The following is a 23,901-nucleotide window of genomic DNA, read 5'->3' as shown; positions in this document are numbered from 1 at the left end:
GGAAACCAAATGGATCCATACATTGGACACCCTAGTACCAAGAGGACTGAACACCTTCATGGATTTTGGACCATTTTACACCAAATGACTGGTGACTGGACCCATGCTTCATTGCGCTAGATAAAAGTGATTACCCGATGCGGATCCACATAGATGTTTGTTCTAGTGGGTGCCCACGGGTTTCTACCTATATTCCTAGAGACATGAAAGGGGTATATTGGTGAATTGGGGGTATATGTAGAGGGATAAAAATTATATGTGGTTGCCCTGTAGGATGCAAATGTTTAAATTTGTGCATATATATTAGCCCTATATGATGTATACAGTTTGGATGAGATATGTTTTTAAATGTATATATAGGTTGTAGTTATCTCCTTAGTAATGGGACAAGACATGTACGCTTCAATAGTGAGTAATATGTTCGATGGTTATCGATTAATGATAATGCAACGCCATCTGATGCTATGATCTGTGTTGTGCCTCATGTCGCTATAATGATATACCACTTGATGGGGTGTACTTCTTATTGCTGATCATGCAGTGGTGTCCCTTACATGACGATATATACAACTACACTTCTGTGTATATGTTGCTATAGTAACGTGGTGTAATCTGATTGGCGGTGACGCATCACGTTTATGCCGCAGCGTGATGACGTCACCGCAGGTAAATACGGTGAAGTTAATGATTTTAATGGGTATATAAGACAGGTGGAGGTATGTTGTCTTATATGTTTTTTGGGTCCGTTTTTTGGAACTAATCTAGACATTTGACAAAGGTGTAACTGTACACCGAAACAGTATGTCTTTTTATTGATGAATTGAATTAAATGTTATATTTTATGAAGACCTGCGAGTGCCTTTCTGTGATCGGATTTTGGATGTATGTATAAAGTGCACCCTGGCAGCTAAATGACATTGTAAGATTGTGCTCATTCTTCCTTGGGGATTTGTTTATTTATATATATATATATATACTTTTTGCGCAGTAAGGAAAATATTTATTTTCTGTCAAAAAGCACCAAACAACCACTGAATGTTTAGTATAATGTGCCACGGTACCTCTCAGCCACTGAGCATTAGCATTAGCCACTGAGTATTAGCAGAAAGTTCTGATACTGATGTGCAGTTTCAACTAAAAATGTAATAGTTTATCAGTTGGCTCCCACTTTTTAGTTATAAAAGTAGTTATAAAAGCAACATCTCTTCTAGGAAACCTTTCTACAAGAATTTATTATGTGTCTGAGGTAATTTTTGCCCATTCAGCCAAAAGAACATTTGTGAGATCAGGCATTAATGTTGGAGGAGAATGTCTGGCTCTCAATCAGCATTTTAGTTCATCCAAAAGGTGTTCAATGGGGATAACATCAGGGCTATTCACCAAACCCATCAAACCATGTCCTCTTGGTCCTTGCTTTGCACACAGGGCACAGTCATGCTGGAGCAGGAATGGACCATCCCTAAACTGTTGCCTCAAAGTTGGAAGCACCCAATTCTCTAAAATATCTTTGTATCATGTAGCATTAATTAACAAGACCCTTTACTGGAACAAAGATTTCTAGACAAAACCCTGAAAAACAGTACCAGACCTTTATCCCTCCTCTGCCACACTTTATAGTGTTACTTACAAAGGCAGTTGGGATCTCTGTAGTTAGTGACGCAACAAATGATGATGTTTTTATGCACCGCCCCCATCAGCACTCAGCAGCCCAGCTCTGTGATTTTGTGTGGTCTACCACTTGTGGACTGGGCTGTTGTTGAACCTAGACCCTTTACAATAATAGGACTTCAATTTTACCACCGCCAATCTAGTTAAGCAGAAATTTCACAAGCCGACTTGTGGTAAATGTTTCATTTTATGGCAGTGCCACATTTAAAGTCACTGAGCTCTTCTCTTTGACTCATTGTACTGCCAAATTTTGTTTATGGAGATTGTATGGCTATGTGCTGGATTTTATGTACCTGTTGGTAAAGGGTGTAGCTGAATCACCTGAGCTCAGGATTCAGTCGGGGTGTTTTAGGCCCTGTGTGTTGCTACAGCATCAGTAGCCTCCACAGTTTCTTCATTTTCAAAATATTTTATGTACATTTTATTGCTGTTTCATTTAACATGTTTCTGGAACTGGAGAGGCTACAGAAAATAATTAGTGAAATTAAGCAAGTACTTTTACAGTACCACTGTTAATATCAATCTGAGTCAGTAAAACAATTTACTTATTTAGGCGCAGATTAAGGGGAAAGCAAAAATATTAGTGCTGTTGAGAACTAGGATCACTTAAGTTTATTTAATAGTACTCTTAGTCTTGTGCTATTTTTACAAGTTGAAAATAAAAAGGTAGCGCTTGAGTGAAAACCTCAGATGCTATAACATCTGGAGGTTGGATAGCACAACTGCGCTAAATACCACACCTCATAGACTTCCATGGGGCAACGTAGGTAAGGGAAGTCAGCAAGTCGGATCTGTAACTTTGGGATAAGGATAGGCTTTCACTCGAGCAAAGGTGTGCTAAGAAATAGTTTCAATAGCGTTGTAGAAAATGTATAAAATGTTTAGATATAAATATTTATATATAAAATACTTAGATAGATAATATAGATATATAAATATATACAAAAAGTACAAAACTATGTCTACTGTTTATATTTTTAAAATTATAATATACAAATATATATATATGTTTCTTTAAACAGCTATGATTACGACCTGAGGGTCGAAACATGTCAGCCGTTTTGCACAAGTGACTGTGTCTCACTCACTGTTCCCATGGATGTTGTGGATTTTTAACTAATTTGTATTAAAGTTTGGACTTTTTAATCAATTTCGTCTGCTGCACTCTGCCTTTGTTACCTTTATATATATATATATATATATATATATATATATATATAATGCTAAAAATAAATACACAGAGCGCCTCCTAAAAGGCTAAGACACTAGTAGTGACAAGATTATTTAAATAAAAAATATATTGAAATTCTATAGGGGTATATAAAATATTTTATAAGCTACTTATAGCTAAAATATACAAACAAGATACAAAAGTGGATCCACTTAAAATTAACAATAAAATATGCATATATCTATATAAAAAACAATACAATTGTGGTTAAAAACCACAACAATATACAATCTTAATCACAAAATAAATTACAATAAAACAGCTGTTGATGGTTGGATAAAAAATAAATATAAAAACATCAATTTACTGAGTAGGTGTCCATAAATATGTAGGTCCCAAACTTTAAATTCTTTCCAGAGAGTGAATGTCCAATATGAAGATTCTATTTTAAAACAGTTATCCTTATATATCCCTCGATAAACGGTGAAATTATGAAGTGTGTAAAAAAGAAAAACGTAGTGGTTTTCAAATCAAATTTCAAAAATTATTGTGAATATCCAAAAAATCCTGAAAAGATGATGTGATGAAGTGGGCGTGAATAATCAAAAATGTGTGTACACAAAAATGAAAAAAGAAAAAGGAAAAAATGTAAAAAAATAATCCAAATGAATATTTAGGATGTGTTAAAGTGAATAACACACTTATAAAGTGACCCTTATGTGAATACAAGATGTGAAGAGATGCTCCTAAAAAGTTATTCCTGTGTGTAAACGATGAAAAAATACAGAAATGGATCCTATGTCTCAGGGATCAATTCATTCAAAGATATACCTGTAATAAAACAAATATAACATAGTGCAAAACTGCTATTCAAACTTAGTCAGTAATTGAAAAGAAGCTTACCATATATGTCAACGCGTTTCGGCCCTAAGAACTGGGCCTTTATCAAGACTATAGATGGATTAGCATGGTAGCTCCTTTTATAGCTATTACTGGCCAATAAGTGCCAGTGTTGTTTTCGCGCCAAAAAATAACCTCTACTTCCTGTTCCTGTTGACCTGGAAGTAAAAAAATAACCTCTTATTCCTTTTCCTGTTGACCTGGAAGTAAAAAAATATAACCTCTACTTCCTGTTCCTGATGACCTGGAAGTACTATTGAGTTTATTCTATTTTTGTATATATGTTCCTAGTTTCATGGTAAATTCATGCTATGTTTCAAATAAAGTACATGTTCATTTTTATTTGTTTCATTAACCGGAAGTGTGTGTTCAGTCATTTATCACCATGGAAACCAATATAAGAGTGAATTAATAGAACAATTTTCAGTCATATATTTAGATTTACCATGCCTGATCTGAAAATAGGCTTAATCTATCCTACGGTAACTAGCTATTTTTGAAAATTGTAAGGTTGCTTGTTAGGCCCTTCTTTGACAGAAAAGACGAGTGAATGAAAAATGTATTCTACTTAGGGAAGACATCAAAGTAATAAATATTATAGTGGATATGACACTATTAAGGAATACAATAAAATAAAATAGAATATTCTTATTTAAAAAATATAACAATCTAAAAGGGTCCTAAAATGTAAGCAATAATTTCACTGTCCCTATAGAGATATCTATTTAGGAAAAGTGTATAGAATGTCTTCTGGAATGTCATAAAAAATCATATATTTTTTTGATATATAGAAATATCAAGAAACCTATTAAGATAAACATTGTCATATAGCCTCCTATATGGAGACGACCCAGGGCTAAAAAACATTGGAATGATAAACATGATAAAAACATTGGGATAATGAACATCGATTGTAAACATAATTAAAATATAATTAAATTGTTCGAATGATAAACATGATAAAAACATTAGGATAATGAACATCGATTGTAAACATAATTAAAATTTATAAAAATTAGAATATTAAAATATTTCAATATTTGAAACTCTCCATCAGTAATAGTAATGCAAAGTGGCAGGTGAAGAGGGGGGGTGCATGGTTATATTAACAGAAGTACTTGAAATCACAATTACAATAAGACCTATCTCTTTCAGTAATAGTAATGCAAAGTGGCAGGTGAAGAGGGGGGGTGCATGGTTATATTAACAGAAGTACTTGAAATCACAATTACAATAAGACCTATCTCTTTCAAATGCCTACATATACTCTATGTGGGGGTGTGCCTAATCTATGCTAGTATGAAAATACATGCACCTATTTAAGCTACACCTATAGGATAGAATAATAACAGCGGCTATAATCTTAAATTAAGAAGATGAGAAAGATCTTCTTTGTTATTAAGACCCTTAGGGTAAAGGCAATCTAAATTGAAAATCCATTTTGATTCAGCAGTTAATAGTTTCTTTTCATAGTTCCCCCCTCTCCAATTGGCTGTAACCAATTGGATACCTATGTAGCTGAGATCTTTTTGTCTTCCCTGATGTTGCTGCGTGAAATGCCGATATAGTGGTGTGTCTACATTTTTATGCTTGATTTTTAACAGGTGTTCTTTGATTCTGTCTTTCAAAAGTCTGGAGGTCTGGCCTACATATTGTAGACCACAGTTACATTGTATCATATAGATGACCCCCTTACTTGTGCATCTTATTGTATCTTTAATTTCATACTTCACTTTAGAATTGTGTGAAATAAAGTTTCATGTTTTTATTCCCCTTTCACACGCTTTACAGTTTATACAAGGAAAGAAACCCCTTAGGTTTCTACCAAAGACATCTTTGCTAGTTGTTTTCAGAGTCTTGGGAACACTAGGGGACAATATGTTCTTGAGATTATTGGCTTTCCTGTAAATAAATGTGGGGTTAGGTGGAAGTTTTTCTCCTATAATTTCATCGTCTTTCAGGAGTGGCCAATGTTTTCGGATTATTCTTTCTATTAGATATCTATTTTCGCTATATCCTGTAATGAATGGGACAATAAGAGTATCTTCACTATTGGTTGACAAGCCCATCTTATTTTTGTTTTTATTTTTATATTTCAATAAGTCTCTTCTATCTTTATTCCGGACTTCTTCCATATTTTGGTTTAGGCTATCCTCTTCGTAGCCTCTCTCTAAGAATTTCCCTTTAAGTATTGTTGCTTGTTCTTCCCACTTTTCTGGGTTTGAACAATTTTTCTTAAGGCGAAGAAATTGTCCCTTAGGAATATTGGATTTCCACTTGAAATGATGGCAACTCTCCTGGTGGATATAATTATTACAGTCCACTTCTTTGAAGAACGTGGATGTTTCCAATATTCCATTTTTCACCTCAATTTTCAGGTCTAGAAATGTAATTTCCTTGGCACTGATTTCAAAAGTGAATCTTAAGTTTTTGGTATTATTGTTCATAACCTGTATTGTGTGTAATAGGTCCTCCTTTGTGCCTTTCCATATCATTAAAATGTCGTCAATATAGCGTGCATAGAGGACCAGGTCCGCGCTAGCTGGGCAGGATTCCCAAAATATGTGTTCCCACTGCCCCATATATAAATTAGCGTAGCTCGGCGCGAACCTGGTCCCCATCGCTGTGCCACACGTCTGTCTGTAAAAAATACCCTTATGATTAAAATAGTTGTGTGTTAAAATATATTTTATCGCATCAAGAATAAAATTTCTCTGTAATTCTGGTACTTCTTCATCTTTTTTCAGGAAAAGTTCCACCGCCTCTATACCTCCCTCATGGGGTATGCTAGTATAGAGGGATGTGACGTCGCATGTAGCTAATATGTAATTGTCATTCCATTCTATATTATTCAATATGTTCAGAACCTGGGTTGAATCTTTAAGGTAGGATGGTAGTCCCATAACATATCTCTGAAGGTTTCTGTCAACATATTCCGACAGATTGCTTGTCAATGATCTGATGCCTGAAATTATTGGTCTACCCGGTGGGTTCACCAAGGACTTATGTATCTTAGGGAGGTAGTATATTACCGGAGTTATTGGGTCTTTTGTCCCTATATACTTGAACTCCTTATCGTTCAGTATTCCATTTTTTTTGGCTTCTCCTAAGAGTCTGTCTAACTCCCTTTTGTAACCCTCAACCGGGTTCTGTTTCAATACTTCATAAGTTTGGTCATCAGATAAAATTCTATGACATTCTTGATCGTAGTCTTCTTTATTCAGGACAACAATCCCCCCACCCTTGTCCGCTGGTTTGATGACCACATTGTGTTTTTTTTCCAATTTCCTAATGATGTGCAGTTGTTCTTTAGACAAATTATGTTTGTATTTGTTCAATTTTTTAGGTTTTATGTCTCTTATTTCTTTGACTACCATTGTCTCGAAAGTTTCGATGGCATTACCCTTACTAGTCACTGGAAAAAAAGACGATTTGGGTTTTAGATTGGTGTGTCGATATGGGCTCAACCTTAAATCATTGTTAGCTACATCTATATTTCCATAATAAGATGTATAAGATTCTAAAGGAGATTTTATGAAGTGCCTTTTTAAGGTCATTCTTCTGATGAATTCCTTTGCATTAACAAAGGTTTCAAATTTGTTTAGGCCTTTAGATGGAGCAAAGGACAAACCATAATTTAATATTGAAGTTTCCTTTTCTGATAGTATTACAGTACTTAAATTATAGATTCCTCCGGATGATGAAACAGTATTACATGTGTTCTTTTGCTTATTTTCATTCTCATTTGTATTCTTATTTACCCTTTGATTTTTATTCTTATTCAAATCATTATAACAATAATAATAGATTTCTACCTCTGGATCAGAAAAATATGAGGAGGGATACAGGTGTACAGAAACATACACCGAACAAGAGACCTGAACAGACTGAGGAACAGAGTTCTAACATAGCTACAGGCAATAAAACAGATCAAGCCTCATCCTCAGGCCATTCTTTTTTAGGGGCACATCAGCCAGTACCCAGAGTAATAGGCAGAACATCAACAAAAAGAAAAAACTCACATCCAGAGGAATTTCTTACACCTACGGAAAAAAGAAAACTCGTAGAAGCAAGAGAGGAGGAAAGAAATTGAATAAGAATAAAAATCAAAGGGTAAATAAGAATACAAATGAGAACGAAAATAAGCAAAAGAACACATGTAATACTGTTTCATCATCCGGAGGAATCTATAATTTAAGTACTGTAATACTATCAGAAAAGGAAACTTCAATATTAAATTATGGTTTGTCCTTTGCTCCATCTAAAGGCCTAAACAAATTTGAAACCTTTGTTAATGCAAAGGAATTCATCAGAAGAATGACCTTAAAAAGGCACTTCATAAAATCTCCTTTAGAATCTTATACATCTTATTATGGAAATATAGATGTAGCTAACAATGATTTAAGGTTGAGCCCATATCGACAAACCAATCTAAAACCCAAATCGTCTTTTTTTCCAGTGACTAGTAAGGGTAATGCCATCGAAACATTCGAGACAATGGTAGTCAAAGAAATAAGAGACATAAAACCTAAAAAATTTAACAAATACAAACATAATTTGTCTAAAGAACAACTGCACATCATTAGGAAATTGGAAAAAAACCACAATGTGGTCATCAAACCAGCAGACAAGGGTGGGGGGATTGTTGTCCTGAATAAAGAAGACTACGATCAAGAATGTCATAGAATTTTATCTGATGACCAAACTTATGAAGTATTGAAACAGAACCCGGTTGAGGGTTACAAAAGGGAGTTAGACAGACTCTTAGGAGAAGCCAAAAACAATGGAATACTGAACGATAAGGAGTTCAAGTATATAGGGACAAAAGACCCAATAACTCCGGTAATATACTACCTCCCTAAGATACATAAGTCCTTGGTGAAACCACCGGGTAGACCAATAATTTCAGGCATCGGATCATTGACAAGCAATCTGTCGGAATATGTTGACAGAAACCTTCAGAGATATGTTATGGGACTACCATCCTACCTTAAAGATTCAACCCAGGTTCTGAACATATTGAATAATATAGAATGGAATGACAATTACATATTAGCTACATGCGACGTCACATCCCTCTATACTAGCATACCCCATGAGGGAGGTATAGAGGCGGTGGAACTTTTCCTGAAAAAAGATGAAGAAGTACCAGAATTACAGAGAAATTTTATTCTTGATGCGATAAAATATATTTTAACACACAACTATTTTAATCATAAGGGTATTTTTTACAGACAGACGTGTGGCACAGCGATGGGGACCAGGTTCACGCCGAGCTACGCTAATTTATATATGGGGCAGTGGGAACACATATTTTGGGAATCCTGCCCAGCTAGCGCGGACCTGGTCCTCTTTGCACGCTATATTGACGACATTTTAATGATATGGAAAGGCACAAAGGAGGACCTATTACACACAATACAGGTTATGAACAATAATACCAAAAACTTAAGATTCACTTTTGAAATCAGTGCCAAGGAAATTACATTTCTAGACCTGAAAATTGAGGTGAAAAATGGAATATTGGAAACATCCACGTTCTTCAAAGAAGTGGACTGTAATAATTATATCCACCAGGAGAGTTGCCATCATTTCAAGTGGAAATCCAATATTCCTAAGGGACAATTTCTTCGCCTTAAGAAAAATTGTTCAAACCCAGAAAAGTGGGAAGAACAAGCAACAATACTTAAAGGGAAATTCTTAGAGAGAGGCTACGAAGAGGATAGCCTAAACCAAAATATGGAAGAAGTCCGGAATAAAGATAGAAGAGACTTATTGAAATATAAAAATAAAAACAAAAATAAGATGGGCTTGTCAACCAATAGTGAAGATACTCTTATTGTCCCATTCATTACAGGATATAGCGAAAATAGATATCTAATAGAAAGAATAATCCGAAAACATTGGCCACTCCTGAAAGACGATGAAATTATAGGAGAAAAACTTCCACCTAACCCCACATTTATTTACAGGAAAGCCAATAATCTCAAGAATATATTGTCCCCTAGTGTTCCCAAGACTCCGAAAACAACTAGCAAAGATGTCTTTGGTAGAAACCTAAGGGGTTTCTTTCCTTGTATAAACTGTAAAGCGTGTGAAAGGGGAATAAAAACACGAAACTTTATTTCACACAATTCTAAAGTGAAGTATGAAATTAAAGATACAATAAGATGCACAAGTAAGGGGGTCATCTATATGATACAATGTAACTGTGGTCTACAATATGTAGGCCAGACCTCCAGACTTTTGAAAGACAGAATCAAAGAACACCTGTTAAAAATCAAGCATAAAAATGTAGACACACCACTATATCGGCATTTCACGCAGCAACATCAGGGAAGACAAAAAGATCTCAGCTACATAGGTATCCAATTGGTTACAGCCAATTGGAGAGGGGGGAACCATGAAAAGAAACTATTAACTGCTGAATCAAAATGGATTTTCAATTTAGATTGCCTTTACCCTAAGGGTCTTAATAACAAAGAAGATCTATCTCATCTTCTTAACTTAAGATTATAGCCGCTGTTATTATTCTATCCTATAGGTGTAGCTTAAATAGGTGCATGTATTTTCATACTAGCATAGATTAGGCACACCCCCACATAGAGTATATGTAGGCATTTGAAAGAGATATGTCTTATTGTAATTGTGATTTCAAGTACTTCTGTTAATATAACCATGCACCCCCCCTCTTCACCTGCCACTTTGCATTACTATTACTGAAAGAGATAGATCTTATTGTAATTGTGATTTCAAGTACTTCTGTTAATATAACCATGCACCCCCCTCTTCACCTGCCACTTTGCATTACTATTACTGATGGAGAGTTTCAAATATTGAAATATTTTAATATTCTAATTTTTATAAATTTTAATTATGTTTACAATCGATGTTCATTATCCTAATGTTTTTATCATGTTTATCATTCGAACAATTTAATTATATTTTAATTATGTTTACAATCGATGTTCATTATCCCAATGTTTTTATCATGTTTATCATTCCAATGTTTTTTAGCCCTGGGTCGTCTCCATATAGGAGGCTATATGACAATGTTTATCTTAATAGGTTTCTTGATATTTCTATATATCAAAAAAATATATGATTTTTTATGACATTCCAGAAGACATTTTATACGCTTTTCCTAAATAGATATCTCTATAGGGACAGTGAAATTATTGCTTACATTTTAGGACCCTTTTAGATTGTTATATTTTTTAAATAAGAATATTCTATTTTATTTTATTGTATTCCTTAATAGTGTCATATCCACTATAATATTTATTACTTTGATGTCTTCCCTAAGTAGAATACATTTTTCATTCACTCGTCTTTTCTGTCAAAGAAGGGCCTAACAAGCAGCCTTACAATTTTCAAAAATAGCTAGTTACCTTAGGATAGATTAAGCCTATTTTCAGATCAGGCATGGTAAATCTAAATATATGACTGAAAATTGTTCTATTCATTCACTCTTATATTGGTTTCCATGGTGATAAATGACTGAACACACACTTCCGGTTTGCCGATTTTAGGCAAATATTATCTTTCAAATATTAATGAAACAAATAAAAATGAACATGTACTTTATTTGAAACATAGCATGAATTTACCATGAAACTAGGAACATATATACAAAAATAGAATAAACTCAATAGTACTTCCAGGTCATCAGGAACAGGAAGTAGAGGTTATATTTTTTTACTTCCAGGTCAACAGGAAAAGGAAGTAGAGGTTATTTTTTTACTTCCAGGTCAACAGGAACAGGAAGTAGAGGTTATTTTTTGGCGCCAAAACAACACTGGCACTTATTGGCCAGTAATAGCTATAAAAGGAGCTACCATGCTAATCCATCTATAGTCTTGATAAAGGCCCAGTTCTTAGGGCCGAAACGCGTTGACATATATGGTAAGCTTCATTTCAATTACTGACTAAGTTTGAATAGCAGTTTTGCACTATGTTATATTTGTTTTATTACAGGTATATCTTTGAATGAATTGATCCCTGAGACATAGGATCCATTTCTGTATTTTTTCATCGTTTACACACAGGAATAACTTTTTAGGAGCATCTCTTCACATCTAGTATTCACATACAAATATTTTATATACCCCTATAGAATTTCAATATATTTTTTATTTAAATAATCTTGTCACTACTAGTGTCTTAGCCTTTTAGGAGGCGCTCTGTGTATTTATTTTTAGCACTACATTTACCTTTTTGGGGGCGCTGGTACCCACAATACTAGGAGCTACAGACACAAGGTTGAGCGCTGTCAGATTTTAACAGATTTTTATATATATATATAAATCAATGTAAATATTTGCATAGGAAATTAGCACATCTAGACAACATTCCCCATAACATACACTGAATAGGGAAATAAGATGAGTGTGCACGAAAGCTCGCTCCTTCCTCTGTCCCGGGACAGACATACTGATTTGCTGCTTAGAAGTCCTTTACAATGAGATGTGGCTACTGAGAAACTTTTGAGGTAAAATATCTTTCTTTTTTACATAGAGATGTTCAGGTGATATTTTCTAGTCAGCTCTTTACAGCTATACTGCTTCACTTTCAAGTGTTTAAACATTTGGGTATTATGGCCCTTTAAGTGATATGGTATATGACAAGGTTTTGGACTGGATAGAACTCACATACATACATACACAAACATACATACAAACACACACACACACACACACACACACATATATACAGTATATATACATATATATATATATATATATATATATATATATATATAAATTCATTACAATTATGGGGGGAGATAAAAATCTGAAATTAAAATCCTCCAAGTCTCAAAATTAAATCAATGTAAATATTTGCATAGGAAATTAGCACATCTAGGCAAGATTCCCTGCTCGCTTTTTCCCAGAAATACCTCATATACAATGTTACCAATGCACAAGAGAATTCTGGGTAAGATATGCAAATTAGATATGCAAATTCTCAGTTTTTTTGCTTCAAAATACTGTTTTAACACAGCTATCCTTTTAACAGGATTATTGCAGCAAACCAGAAATCACTAACTAGACAGCCTGTTTCGTTCTTTTTGGAACTCATCAGTAGGAGATAGATTTCTGGTTGCTGCATTGGTAAAGCTATTTTCAAGGTTAAACCAAAATTCATTAAAATTATGGGGGGAGATAAAAAACTGAAATTAAAATCTTCCATGTCTCAAAATTAAATCAATGTAAATATTACGAAATTAGCACATCTAGGCAAGATTCCCCGCTCGCTTTTTCCCAGAAATACCTCATATACAATGTTACCAATGCACAAGAGAATTCTGGGTAACATGTGCAAATTAGATATGCAAATTAGTTTTTTTGGCTCAAAATACTGTTTTAACACAGCTATCCTTTTAACAGGATTATTGCAGCAAACCAGAAATCAGTCACTAGACAGCCTGCTTCGTTCTTTTTGGAACTCATCAGTAGGCGATAAATTTCTGGTTGCTGCATTGGTAAAGCTATTTTCAAGGTTAAATCAAAATTCATTAAAATTATGGGGGGAGATAAAAAAAACTGAAATTAAAATCCTCCATGTCTCAAAATTAAATCAATGTAAATATTTGCATAGGAAATTAGCACATCTAGGCAAGATTCCCCGCTCACTTTTTCCCAGAAATACCTCATATACAATGTTACCAATGCACAAGAGAATTCTGGGTAAGATATGCAAACTAGATATGCAAATTCTCAGCTTTTTTGCTTCAAAATACTGTTTTAACACAGCTATTCTTTTAACAGGATTATTGCAGCAAACCAGAAATCACTCACTAGACAGCCTGCTTCGTTCTTTTTGGAACTCATCAGTAGGAGACAGATTTCTGGTTGCTGCATTGGCAAAGCTATTTTCAAGGTTAAACCAAAATTCATTAAAATTATGGGGGGAGATAAAAAACTGAAATAAAAATCTTCCATGTCTCAAAATTAAATAAATGTAAATATTTGCATAGGGAATTAGCACATCTAGGCAAGATTCCCCGCTCGCTTTTTCCCAGAAATACCTCATATACAATGTTACCAATGCACAAGAGAATTCTGGGCAAGATATGCAAATTAGATATGCAAATTAGTTTTTTTGCTTCAAAATACTGTTTTAACACAGCTATCCTTTTAACAGGATTATTGCAGCAAACCAGAAATCACTCACTAGACAGCCTGTTTCGTTCTTTTTGGAACTCATCAGTAGGAGATAGATTTCTGGTTGCTGCATTGGTAAAGCTATTTTCAAGGTTAAACCAAAATTCATTAAAATTATGGGGGAAGATAAAAAACTGAAATTAAAATCCTCCATGTCTCAAAATTAAATCAATGTAAATATTTGCATAGGAAATTAGCATAATTTTAACCCCCCATAATTTTAATGAATTTTGGTTTAACCTTGGTTTGCTGCAATAATCCTGTTAAAAGGATAGCTGTGTAAAAACAGTATTTTGAAGCAAAAAAAAATGAGAATTTGCATATCTAATTTGCATATATTACCAAGAATTCTCTTGTGCATTGGTAACATGGTATATGAGGTATTTCTGGGAAAAAGCGAGCAGGGAATCTTGCCTAGATGTGCTAATTTCTTATGCAAATATTTACATTGATTTAATTTTGAGACTTGGAGGATTTTAATTTCAGTTTTTTATCTCCCCCCCATAATTGTAATGACTTTATATATATATATATATATATATATATATATATATATGTATATATACTGTATATATGTGTGTGTGTGTGTGTGTGTGTGTGTGTGTTTGTATGTATGTTTGTGTATGTATGTATGTGAGTTCTATCCAGTCCAAAACCTTGTCATATACCATATCACTTAAAGGGCCATAATACCCAAATGTTTAAACACTTGAAAGTGAAGCAGTATAGCTGTAAAGAGCTGACTAGAAAATATCACCTGAACATCTCTATGTAAAAAAGAAAGATATTTTACCTCAAAAGTTTCTCAGTAGCCACATCTCATTGTAAAGGACTTCTAAGCAGCAAATCAGTATGTCTGTCCCGGGACAGAGGAAGGAGCGAGCTTTCGTGCACACTCATCTTATTTCCCTATTCAGTGTATGGAAGTTTACAATGAAATCTCATGAGAGTTAAGTGAAATCTCATAAGATCACAGTAAAAGAGTTCATGACCTCAGCACTGTTGATGCTGATTGGCTGCTGTTCATTTCTTCATTTTTTATTTTTTATTACCTGCAGCTGGTCTGCAGCTGAGTTTAACTTTTTACACAGAACTTACTCTGCTGAGCTGAGGAAATTGTGATTTAAAATATCTTGCTTTTTTACATAGAGATGCTCAGGTGATATTTTCCTGTCAGCTTTTTACAGTTATACTGCATCAGTTTCAAGTGATTTAGCATATGAGTATTAAGTCCCTTTAAAACAAATTTAGATATTTATTTCAATAATAAGTATATATATATATATATATATATATATATATTACTGTTAATATGAATATATATAACACCTCATGTCCCACTTACTTTTTTAGCACTATTATGCGCGTGCAACACATAACTCACAACTTGGAATATGAGTGATGTTTAGCACGGCCGTGCTCACTTACGAGAAGCAGGGCATGCTAAACATTCTCCTGTTATTCTTAATGAACTTTAGAGTTATAATTTATATCAATGGCTCGCAATATGGATAGCGCACCCTGCACTATCAAAAGCGCTTCATTGCAATCTGAGCCATTACCTTTTTTTCATCTTTATTGTTTAAAGTGTTATTTTGCTGATCTTACATTAATGGCCATTCAATAGTATTATGACATTTGACTGTATTTTTTGTGTGTTTATGTAATAAAATACTTGTTTTATTGGTAAAACATTTGTAATATATAGACTATATTCCACTATCCTTATAACCTAATTTTTCCTTTTTTTATAGTATTGGGGGAGCACTTCCAACAGCATTTTCCTACTTTTCGGAAGTTCTTGCACGAGAGAAGCGAGGAGAACATTTGAGTTGGTTATGTATGTTTTGGATGATCGGGGGAATCTATGCATCAGCCATGGCTTGGGCAATAATTCCACATTATGGTAAGTTATCTCTTATGTTTTTGGCAATCTTTGATTTGAAATAAAAAATGTACTTTCTTTTACTTCTAAATGACTGTTAGTAAACAAATAATTACCTTAAAAAGATGGCTACAGAGCAGTACAAGTGGTGGACCTTATTTTAAAATTAAAGGAACAGTCTTCTTCAGAATTTCCCCAGTTTTGCATAACCAACACAGTTATATTAATACACTTTGTACCTCTGTGATTACCTTGCATCTAAGCCTCTGCAGACTTCCCCCTTAACCCAGATCTTTTGACAGACTTGCATTTTAGCCAGTCCATGCTGGCTCATAAGTAACTCCACAGGAGTGAGCACAATGTTATCTAAATGGCATACATGAACTAGCCCTGTCTAACTGTGAAAAACTGTCAAAATGCACTGAGATAAGAGGGGGCCTTGAAGGGCTTAGAAATTAGCATATGAGCCTACCTAGGTTTAGCTTTCACTAAAGAATACTATGAGAACAAAGCAAATTTGATGATAAAAGTAAATTGGAAAGTTGTTTAAAATTGCATGCCCAATTTGAATCACGAAAGTTTAATTTTGGCTAGACTTTCCCTTTAATCTTCTAATGCTTTTCAATGTCCACCAAAATCAGGTTCTTCTATATATCAAAGTCTGATATTATTATTAACAACACAGTAAGATATTTTACTCTTGTTTTCACAATGAAATCTTTTGATGTTTTCATTTCTCAACTATAAAGTACTCTGCATCTGTTACTGAAAACATCATTGAAAGCAGCTGAACAAAGCTTATAAATCAATCCTGTTTTTATAAACCTTATAACCAGGTTTAGATTTTTTTTTTCCAGTTAACATGTCATAATGATTAAAACTTATTTGGAATATTTATTTCAAAGAACTAATTCCTAAGTATTCATATATTAAACTGCAATTTGAAAATCAACAACATTGATTGTTATTATTTTCAGTATTTATTTGTATACAACATTCTATGGCACTGAATACACTGGGGCAGGTTCTTTAAACTATTTTCCCCAAGACCCAGTGCAATGATATCACATACCTTTGTGACCCTATTGTATGCTTGGTCTGAAAATACACACCACGCACTCTCATACAACACACACTCCCATACAACACACACATGCTCTCATATAACGCACACACCACACACTCTCATACAACAGACACTCACCACTCTCATACAACACACACACTCCCATACAACACACACACACACACTCTCTTATAACACACACACTAAGCACTCTAATACAACACACACTCCCATACAACACACACACTCTCATATAAGGCACACACCACACACTCTCATACAATACACACACACTCCCATACAACACACACACTCTCTTATAACACACACACCAAGCACTCTAATACAACACACACACTCCCATACAACACACACACACTCTCATATAACACACACACCTAGCACTCTAATACAACACACACTCCCATACAACACACACACACACTCTCATATAAGGCACACACCACACACTCTCATACAATACACACACACTCCCATACAACACACACACTCCCATACAACACACACACACACTCTCTTATAACACATACACCAAGCACTCTAATACAACACACACTCCCATACAACACACACACACACTCTCATATAAGGCACACACCACACACTCTCATACAATACACACACACTCCCATACAACACACACACTCTCATACAACACACCCACCACACTACACTCTCATTTATCTCATCGTGACACAGTAAACATTGTGTTCAGAGACCTGGATTGGGCCACCGGGATACCGGGAAAAATCCCAGTTGGCCGCCACTACACTGGCAGCTGCACAGAGAGTGAGAGAGAGCAGAGACTCAAGCAGCTTAGCTGCAGATGTGGCCGGTACGATCAGATGGCAGCTCCATTTGTGGCTACTTTTCCCTGGTGGCGTTTACAGATTGAGTCAGCTGTAGGCAGGTCCTGCCTGATATTTCTCAGGCGATCTTTCCAGATACCTCATTGGGAGGTCAGAGGTAAGGACGCTAGCATGTCACGCCCAGTGAAGGTGTGAGCTGCGAGGATTTCAAAGAGTTTCAGGTTAGATTGAGATATAGAGGGGACCGAGGGTTTGGGTAGGATAAGTGTTTGTGCAGGGTGCCCGTGTGGCTCGTCTGTGGTCATTGAAACTTAGTGAGTTGCCCTACTTTGATCTGGTAACACGAGTCGGTACTCAACAGCTAGATATCACTTATGATTAGCTATTATCACAGATCCTTATTATAAGGATCTGTGACAATAGCTAATCACGATGAGTAATATCCAGCTGCTGAGTTATATATGATGTATTTGTGTAGTTTATTATTACTGCTGCAGTGCTGGTAAAACATTACTAACACAGTGTGAGGTTGTGTTATTGACCACAGTACAGTAACACTTTAGTATTATCTAATAATGTTGTATTCTATCATGAAGCTGTATTTAATTGCATGCGCACAAGCAGTGCAGTTAATTAGTTTTCTACATAAATTTTAGGCTTCTGTGTTGTATGTTGCATTTTTAAGTTGTGTAAACAGGGCTGGATTGGGCCATGAGCCGGAGGGGGGGGGGGGGGGACTGGGCCGGGCTGGGCCATACAAATTTCCAGGGCCAGTCAGATTTCCCAGTCCGGCCCTGATTGTGTTGCAACCCAGTAATGGTTTGCAGAACCCTGCACTGGGGTATATAATACAATGAATTTAGACTTGTAAGATTGTAAATTGTTAATTGTTGAGCTTACCATTTAGAGGTTAGTGGGGAGTAAGATATAGTGTAGGACTTAGTTGTATGGACTTATTCAATACTTTATTGGTCAGGGATAGTGATGAGCAATTAGGAGGGAAGTTGGTATATTAATTCCTATATTACCACCAACAATTTCCACTTAAAGTTAGTGCCTCTCGGCCCCACTGAATATATAGCTTTACATAGGCCATAAAATAAATTGTTCTGTTTTACTTTTAAATATATTTAATAATAATATCTATATTTATATTCTTATCGGTACAGTAAAATGGTAATTTTATATCCAAAAGATGAGCAGTTTAACATTTAATACAATTTCATTACAGTTTGATAATTTATGTCAAGTATTTCATGCCCACAATTTATTCAGATGCAAGGCTGTAGCGTTAGCCTGCAGGAAACAAAATTAATGGAAATCCACTCACTGTTTCCAAATAGAAAATGTATAAAAAAAAGTTGTAACATCCAGATTGACGTGCCCCCAGTGAAATGAGAAGTGGATGAGCAGATGTTTTATTCAAAACTAAATTAAGATGAAATGGTCTTTTTTATGGAAGTTTATCAGTAAATGAAAATGAACTAAAGGCCATAGCTCGAATCCTCTGTGGTGTAGGTAAATTTGTTATTATTTTAGCTTTAGTCAAAAGCTACATTTGTCTAGGTAACTTATGTTTCTCGTACATTACCTAGGGTTAAAGAGTTTCCACAAAAATGCAGTCTGATATGAGAATAAACACATTCTTCCTATAAATCCATCTGTCCTCTTCTAATAGTATTATTATTATCATTTATTTGTATAGCGCCACAAAATTCTGTAGTGCTGATCTTTCCTTCATTACTCAACCAGATTACCAACTGTCTCACTGCAATTTCCTTTTGGATGTCCTTACACTGTCTCCAACTCAATCTGTCTAAAACTGAGCAGCATCCCATCCCCCCCTCTTCTAGATATCCCACATCTGATATTTCTCTTACAGTTAAAGACGCTATTCTCAACACCTCACCTCAGGTCTGTTGTCTTGCGGTAAACTGGACTCTGAAGTCCCTATATACAAATCCTGCTATGCACATCTACACAACATTTCCTAAATTCACCATTTTCCTTACTCAAAAAACTACAAAAATACTAATTAATTCCCTCATTTTGTCACATATTTACTATGGCCTTCCCAAACTGCCTATCTCCCCTCCAATCTATCATGAATGCTTTAGCCTAGACTCATCCGATCTACATTAGCTGCTCTGCTAGTTCCTACACTGACTCCCCATACACTCTAGAATACAATTCAAACTATTAACCCTAACTTACAAGGCACTCAACAGCCTCACTCCCAACTATATTTCCTCTCTCATCTCCAAATATGCCCCAACCAGTTCTCTTCTATCGACCTCTGACCTACATCTCTCCACTCCTATTATTTCTATTTCCCTCTCTCGCCTCTAAGACTTCTCACACGCTGCTCCTGTCCTCTGGAACTCTCTACCCCACTCCATCAGACTGTCTCCAACCTTGTATAGCTTCAGACACTGTTTGAAAACCTATTTCTAGAGACTTAACAATCTCTCCTCAGTTTTTCATCCTATCCAAAATAAATCTTGAACTGCCTTGACTCGATGCTGCAACTACAATCCACATGAGAAGCTACCCCAAACCTTATGTCTCTGTACCCTCAACCTGTAGATTGTAAGCTCTTCAGAGCAGGGCCCTCCTCCCATGCTAGATTTGTTTAGTCTGTTATGTATTTTTATTTTATCACATATTTTTGTCAATGTATACCCCTATCTCTGTACCCTTCGCTACAGAGTTTTTTGGCGCTATACAAATAAATGCTAATAATAATAATAGATTTGAGAAACTGACTGGGATATTTCATCCAAAACCGAAACCCACATCAGTGCATTTCAGTTTTAAAAAGAAGCATTTTTGCAGCATACATGTATTATCAAAAATGCTTCTAGTAAGAGCTAGAGTGTGTCTAACATAGAGAGCTAGCTGGTGCCTTGTGTTATATTGTCAATGGCCTAGTTAACCTAATATGTCATCGTCTGAGCAGACACGGTTTTAAATTCTGGTGCACAGCAGATCTAGGTATGATACCTGTGCTTGTGCAGAGTAAATGCTCTCACTGAAACAGTGATAACTTTTACTAGAAGCATTTTTGCTAATATTCTGCTGCTAATATTCTGATGCTTGCATCAGTGGGAATCTAGCAAACATTGGCCTAGATTCAATAAAACCATTTTGTTAAACTAATATCTTGTGAATAACATTGCAACTAGGAAATTTCAGAATTAATAAAGATTTATACCCACCCGCAGTTGTGAGCTATAATCTAAAGGAACAGAAAACACCTTGAGATGTTTATATAAAATGTTTAGTCATGTGTAGTAAAACAACTTTGTAATATACTTTCATTATTTATTTTGCCCCCTTTTTATGTTATTTAGTAGTCAAAATTGTGGATTTTATAATTCTCTAGCTGGAAAAGCGCACTGACTGACCCTGCAACATATATTCCCTAATTTGTTCAGCAAATAACAATGGCAAAACAATTTACTTTATACTAACATAATGACTGTGGTTAGCCTTGTCAGCTTCAGATTCAAGCCCGGATTGGCTTCTCCAAAATAAGGCAAGTGGTGGAGCCGCAGTCATTCATAAAATTAGTTCCACTGTGAAGGTTGACGACATGAAAAAACTCCTTCAAGAACAAATAAATTAAAATGAAAACAATATATTTCTATAAAACAGTCTAACATATACATACAAGAAAACTTGAAAAGAGTTAAAAAAATAAATAAAAGAGAACATTTTGTCAGGCTAGAGATAGCAAGATAAGACCACACGACAGGATACTTCACTGAACCCTAAATACTAGGGGTAGATTTATCAAACACCGGATGCTGCAATCTACCCTAAATGTTTCAGGTCCGTCTGAAACTTAAGTTAAGGTGGCGGACAGTAATCATCCCGATCGGATATGATCTGGATGATTGACACCCCCTGCTAGGGGCCGCGAATGTGCAGGGGGTGGCATTGCAAAAGCATTTCACCAGAAATACTTGTGTAATTATAAATGCCGACAGCGTATGCTTTCGGCATTTATCAATGTCGGGCGGACATGATCTGATACAACGGATCATGTCCGCCCGACAATTGATAAATCTACCCCAATGCCTTATTATAAGAGAAAAAAACTCCACCACACATGAAAAATGCCCTGGAACATCTGTGGACCTCTTCTAGAGGCATATTAATTCTATCCAGCGAGACTACTTTACCATAACAACATAAACAAGCAAATATTTTACAATCACAAACATTTACACAACCCGTTTTGTCCCTAGGTGTCACGGTTGAAATTATTATTTTTCAACATTTCTAGCGGTTCTCAATAATGTTATAGATATCAAGTATTGGCCAGCTCTCGTAGCTATGCTTGTTAATAGCAGTAATGTCCTCTACCTCAGTGTTTTTCAACCAGTGTGCCGTGGCACACTAGTGTGCCGTGAGAGATCCTCAGGTGTGCCACGGCAGACTGACAACAGTGTGGGGGTGTCCCTCTTTCAAATTTTTAAATATTTATATGTCATGTATAGTTTGTAGGAGGCATGGCATGACAGCACAGTACAGTGTGTGTATATATATATATATATATATATACTGTATTATATATCCTGTAGTAGGCTACAATGTGTGATTTTGTAAAGTTTTGGGATGGTGGTGTGCCACAGCATTTTTTTATGTAAAAAAGTGTGCCACGGCAAAAAAAGTTTGCAAATCACTGCTCTACCTAACTAACACTGGAAAAGATAGCTGAATCGATGCTCAATTAATTTCGCACATCATCTCACTTTTACAGTGAAGCCCCTCGACAGGCTCACGAGCATCTATGAATCTTAAGCATTGACATGTTAAGAACTCAAGAACATACTGACATCAATACGTTTCACCTGTGTGTTGTTTTATAAAGTACAGTTCATTGGGATGGTAATCCTATATATGCTCTGCATTCTTATTATATATAGTACAACCCTTACTAAAAGTGAATATTGATAAAATATGTAAGATAAACTCATTCTCATTCTGCATTCTCATTCAGTTGTGTAAACACAGAGAAATGCCAAACTTGAAGAGACAGGGAAGACAACATTTTATGATTCACATAGCATATACAATTCAAAAACATATACTATAAAATGCATGTCTTTCTCTTGGTGTCTTTGCTAAGACATGACAGCTTATCTAGATAGACTCAGGAGAATGCATGTAGCTTGTGCACTATACACCAGCTGTGTTTGCAGCAATATTAGCCATATTAGGCTCCATTTCTGAGCCATTTCTAATGCAAGCCTGCAACCAAAATTAAAAAATCAGCAGTCTTTAAATCACCACTTCCTAACATCTTAGACTCATTTATATAGTATAGTTTATATATGCGGATATTTTGCTCAGGAGTAAAATTCAAGGCACAACCCTCAGACTGCATCTTATTTTTATTGGGTAGCTGAGGTTAACTGTCAATTGCTGTGATCTATATGCCTTATGCAGTGGCAGAGCACAAAGGGAACCAGGTTTTTGTTTTGTTCGACAGGTACCCATACATAGTTGCCAACAGTCCCTGGATTTTATTTGTCCCTGGAAATGTCCCTGAAAATCTCTTTTGCACAACATTTGTTGTTTGCATATATATACAGGGAGTGCAGAATTATTAGGCAAATGAGTATTTTGACCACATAATCCTCTTTATGCATGTTGTCTTACTCCAAGCTGTATAGGCTCGAAAGCCTACTACCAATTAAGCATATTAGGTGATGTGCATCTCTGTAATGAGAAGGGGTGTGGTCTAATGACATCAACACCCTATATCAGGTGTGCATAATTATTAGGCAACTTCCTTTCCTTTGGCAAAATGGGTCAAAAGAAGGACTTGACAGGCTCAGAAAAGTCAAAAATAGTGAGATATCTTGCAGAGGGATGCAGCACTCTTAAAATTGCAAAGCTTCTGAAGCGTGATCATCGAACAATCAAGCGTTTCATTCAAAATAGTCAACAGGGTCGCAAGAAGCGTGTGGAAAAACCAAGGCGCAAAATAACTGCCCATGAACTGAGAAAAGTCAAGCGTGCAGCTGCCAAGATGCCACTTGCCACCAGTTTGGCCATATTTCAGAGCTGCAACATCACTGGAGTGCCCAAAAGCACAAGGTGTGCAATACTCAGAGACATGGCCAAGGTAAGAAAGGCTGAAAGACGACCACCACTGAACAAGACACACAAGCTGAAACGTCAAGACTGGGCCAAGAAATATC

General features: G+C 35.5%; 1 protein-coding gene across 2 annotated transcripts in view; it reads left to right on the top strand.

The window, feature by feature from the left end:
* The window catches only part of SV2C (synaptic vesicle glycoprotein 2C), a 370,967-nt gene that overhangs the window by 134,131 nt on the left and 212,935 nt on the right, over positions 1-23,901 (top strand). The window contains exon 3 of one of the 2 annotated variants that reach the window (XM_053701385.1): positions 15,660-15,811. In XM_053701385.1, the coding sequence (XP_053557360.1) occupies positions 15,660-15,811 (152 nt within the window). Of the gene's footprint in view, positions 1-15,659; positions 15,816-23,901 lie in introns of both variants that reach the window. The other variant, XM_053701387.1, reaches the window with a different exon arrangement.

The sequence above is a fragment of the Bombina bombina genome, chromosome 2, assembly GCF_027579735.1.
Source record: "Bombina bombina isolate aBomBom1 chromosome 2, aBomBom1.pri, whole genome shotgun sequence".
NCBI classification, from domain to species: domain Eukaryota; kingdom Metazoa; phylum Chordata; class Amphibia; order Anura; family Bombinatoridae; genus Bombina; species Bombina bombina.
Note: the sequence above shows the minus strand (reverse complement) of the source record. Positions and strands in the feature narration are given on the sequence as shown.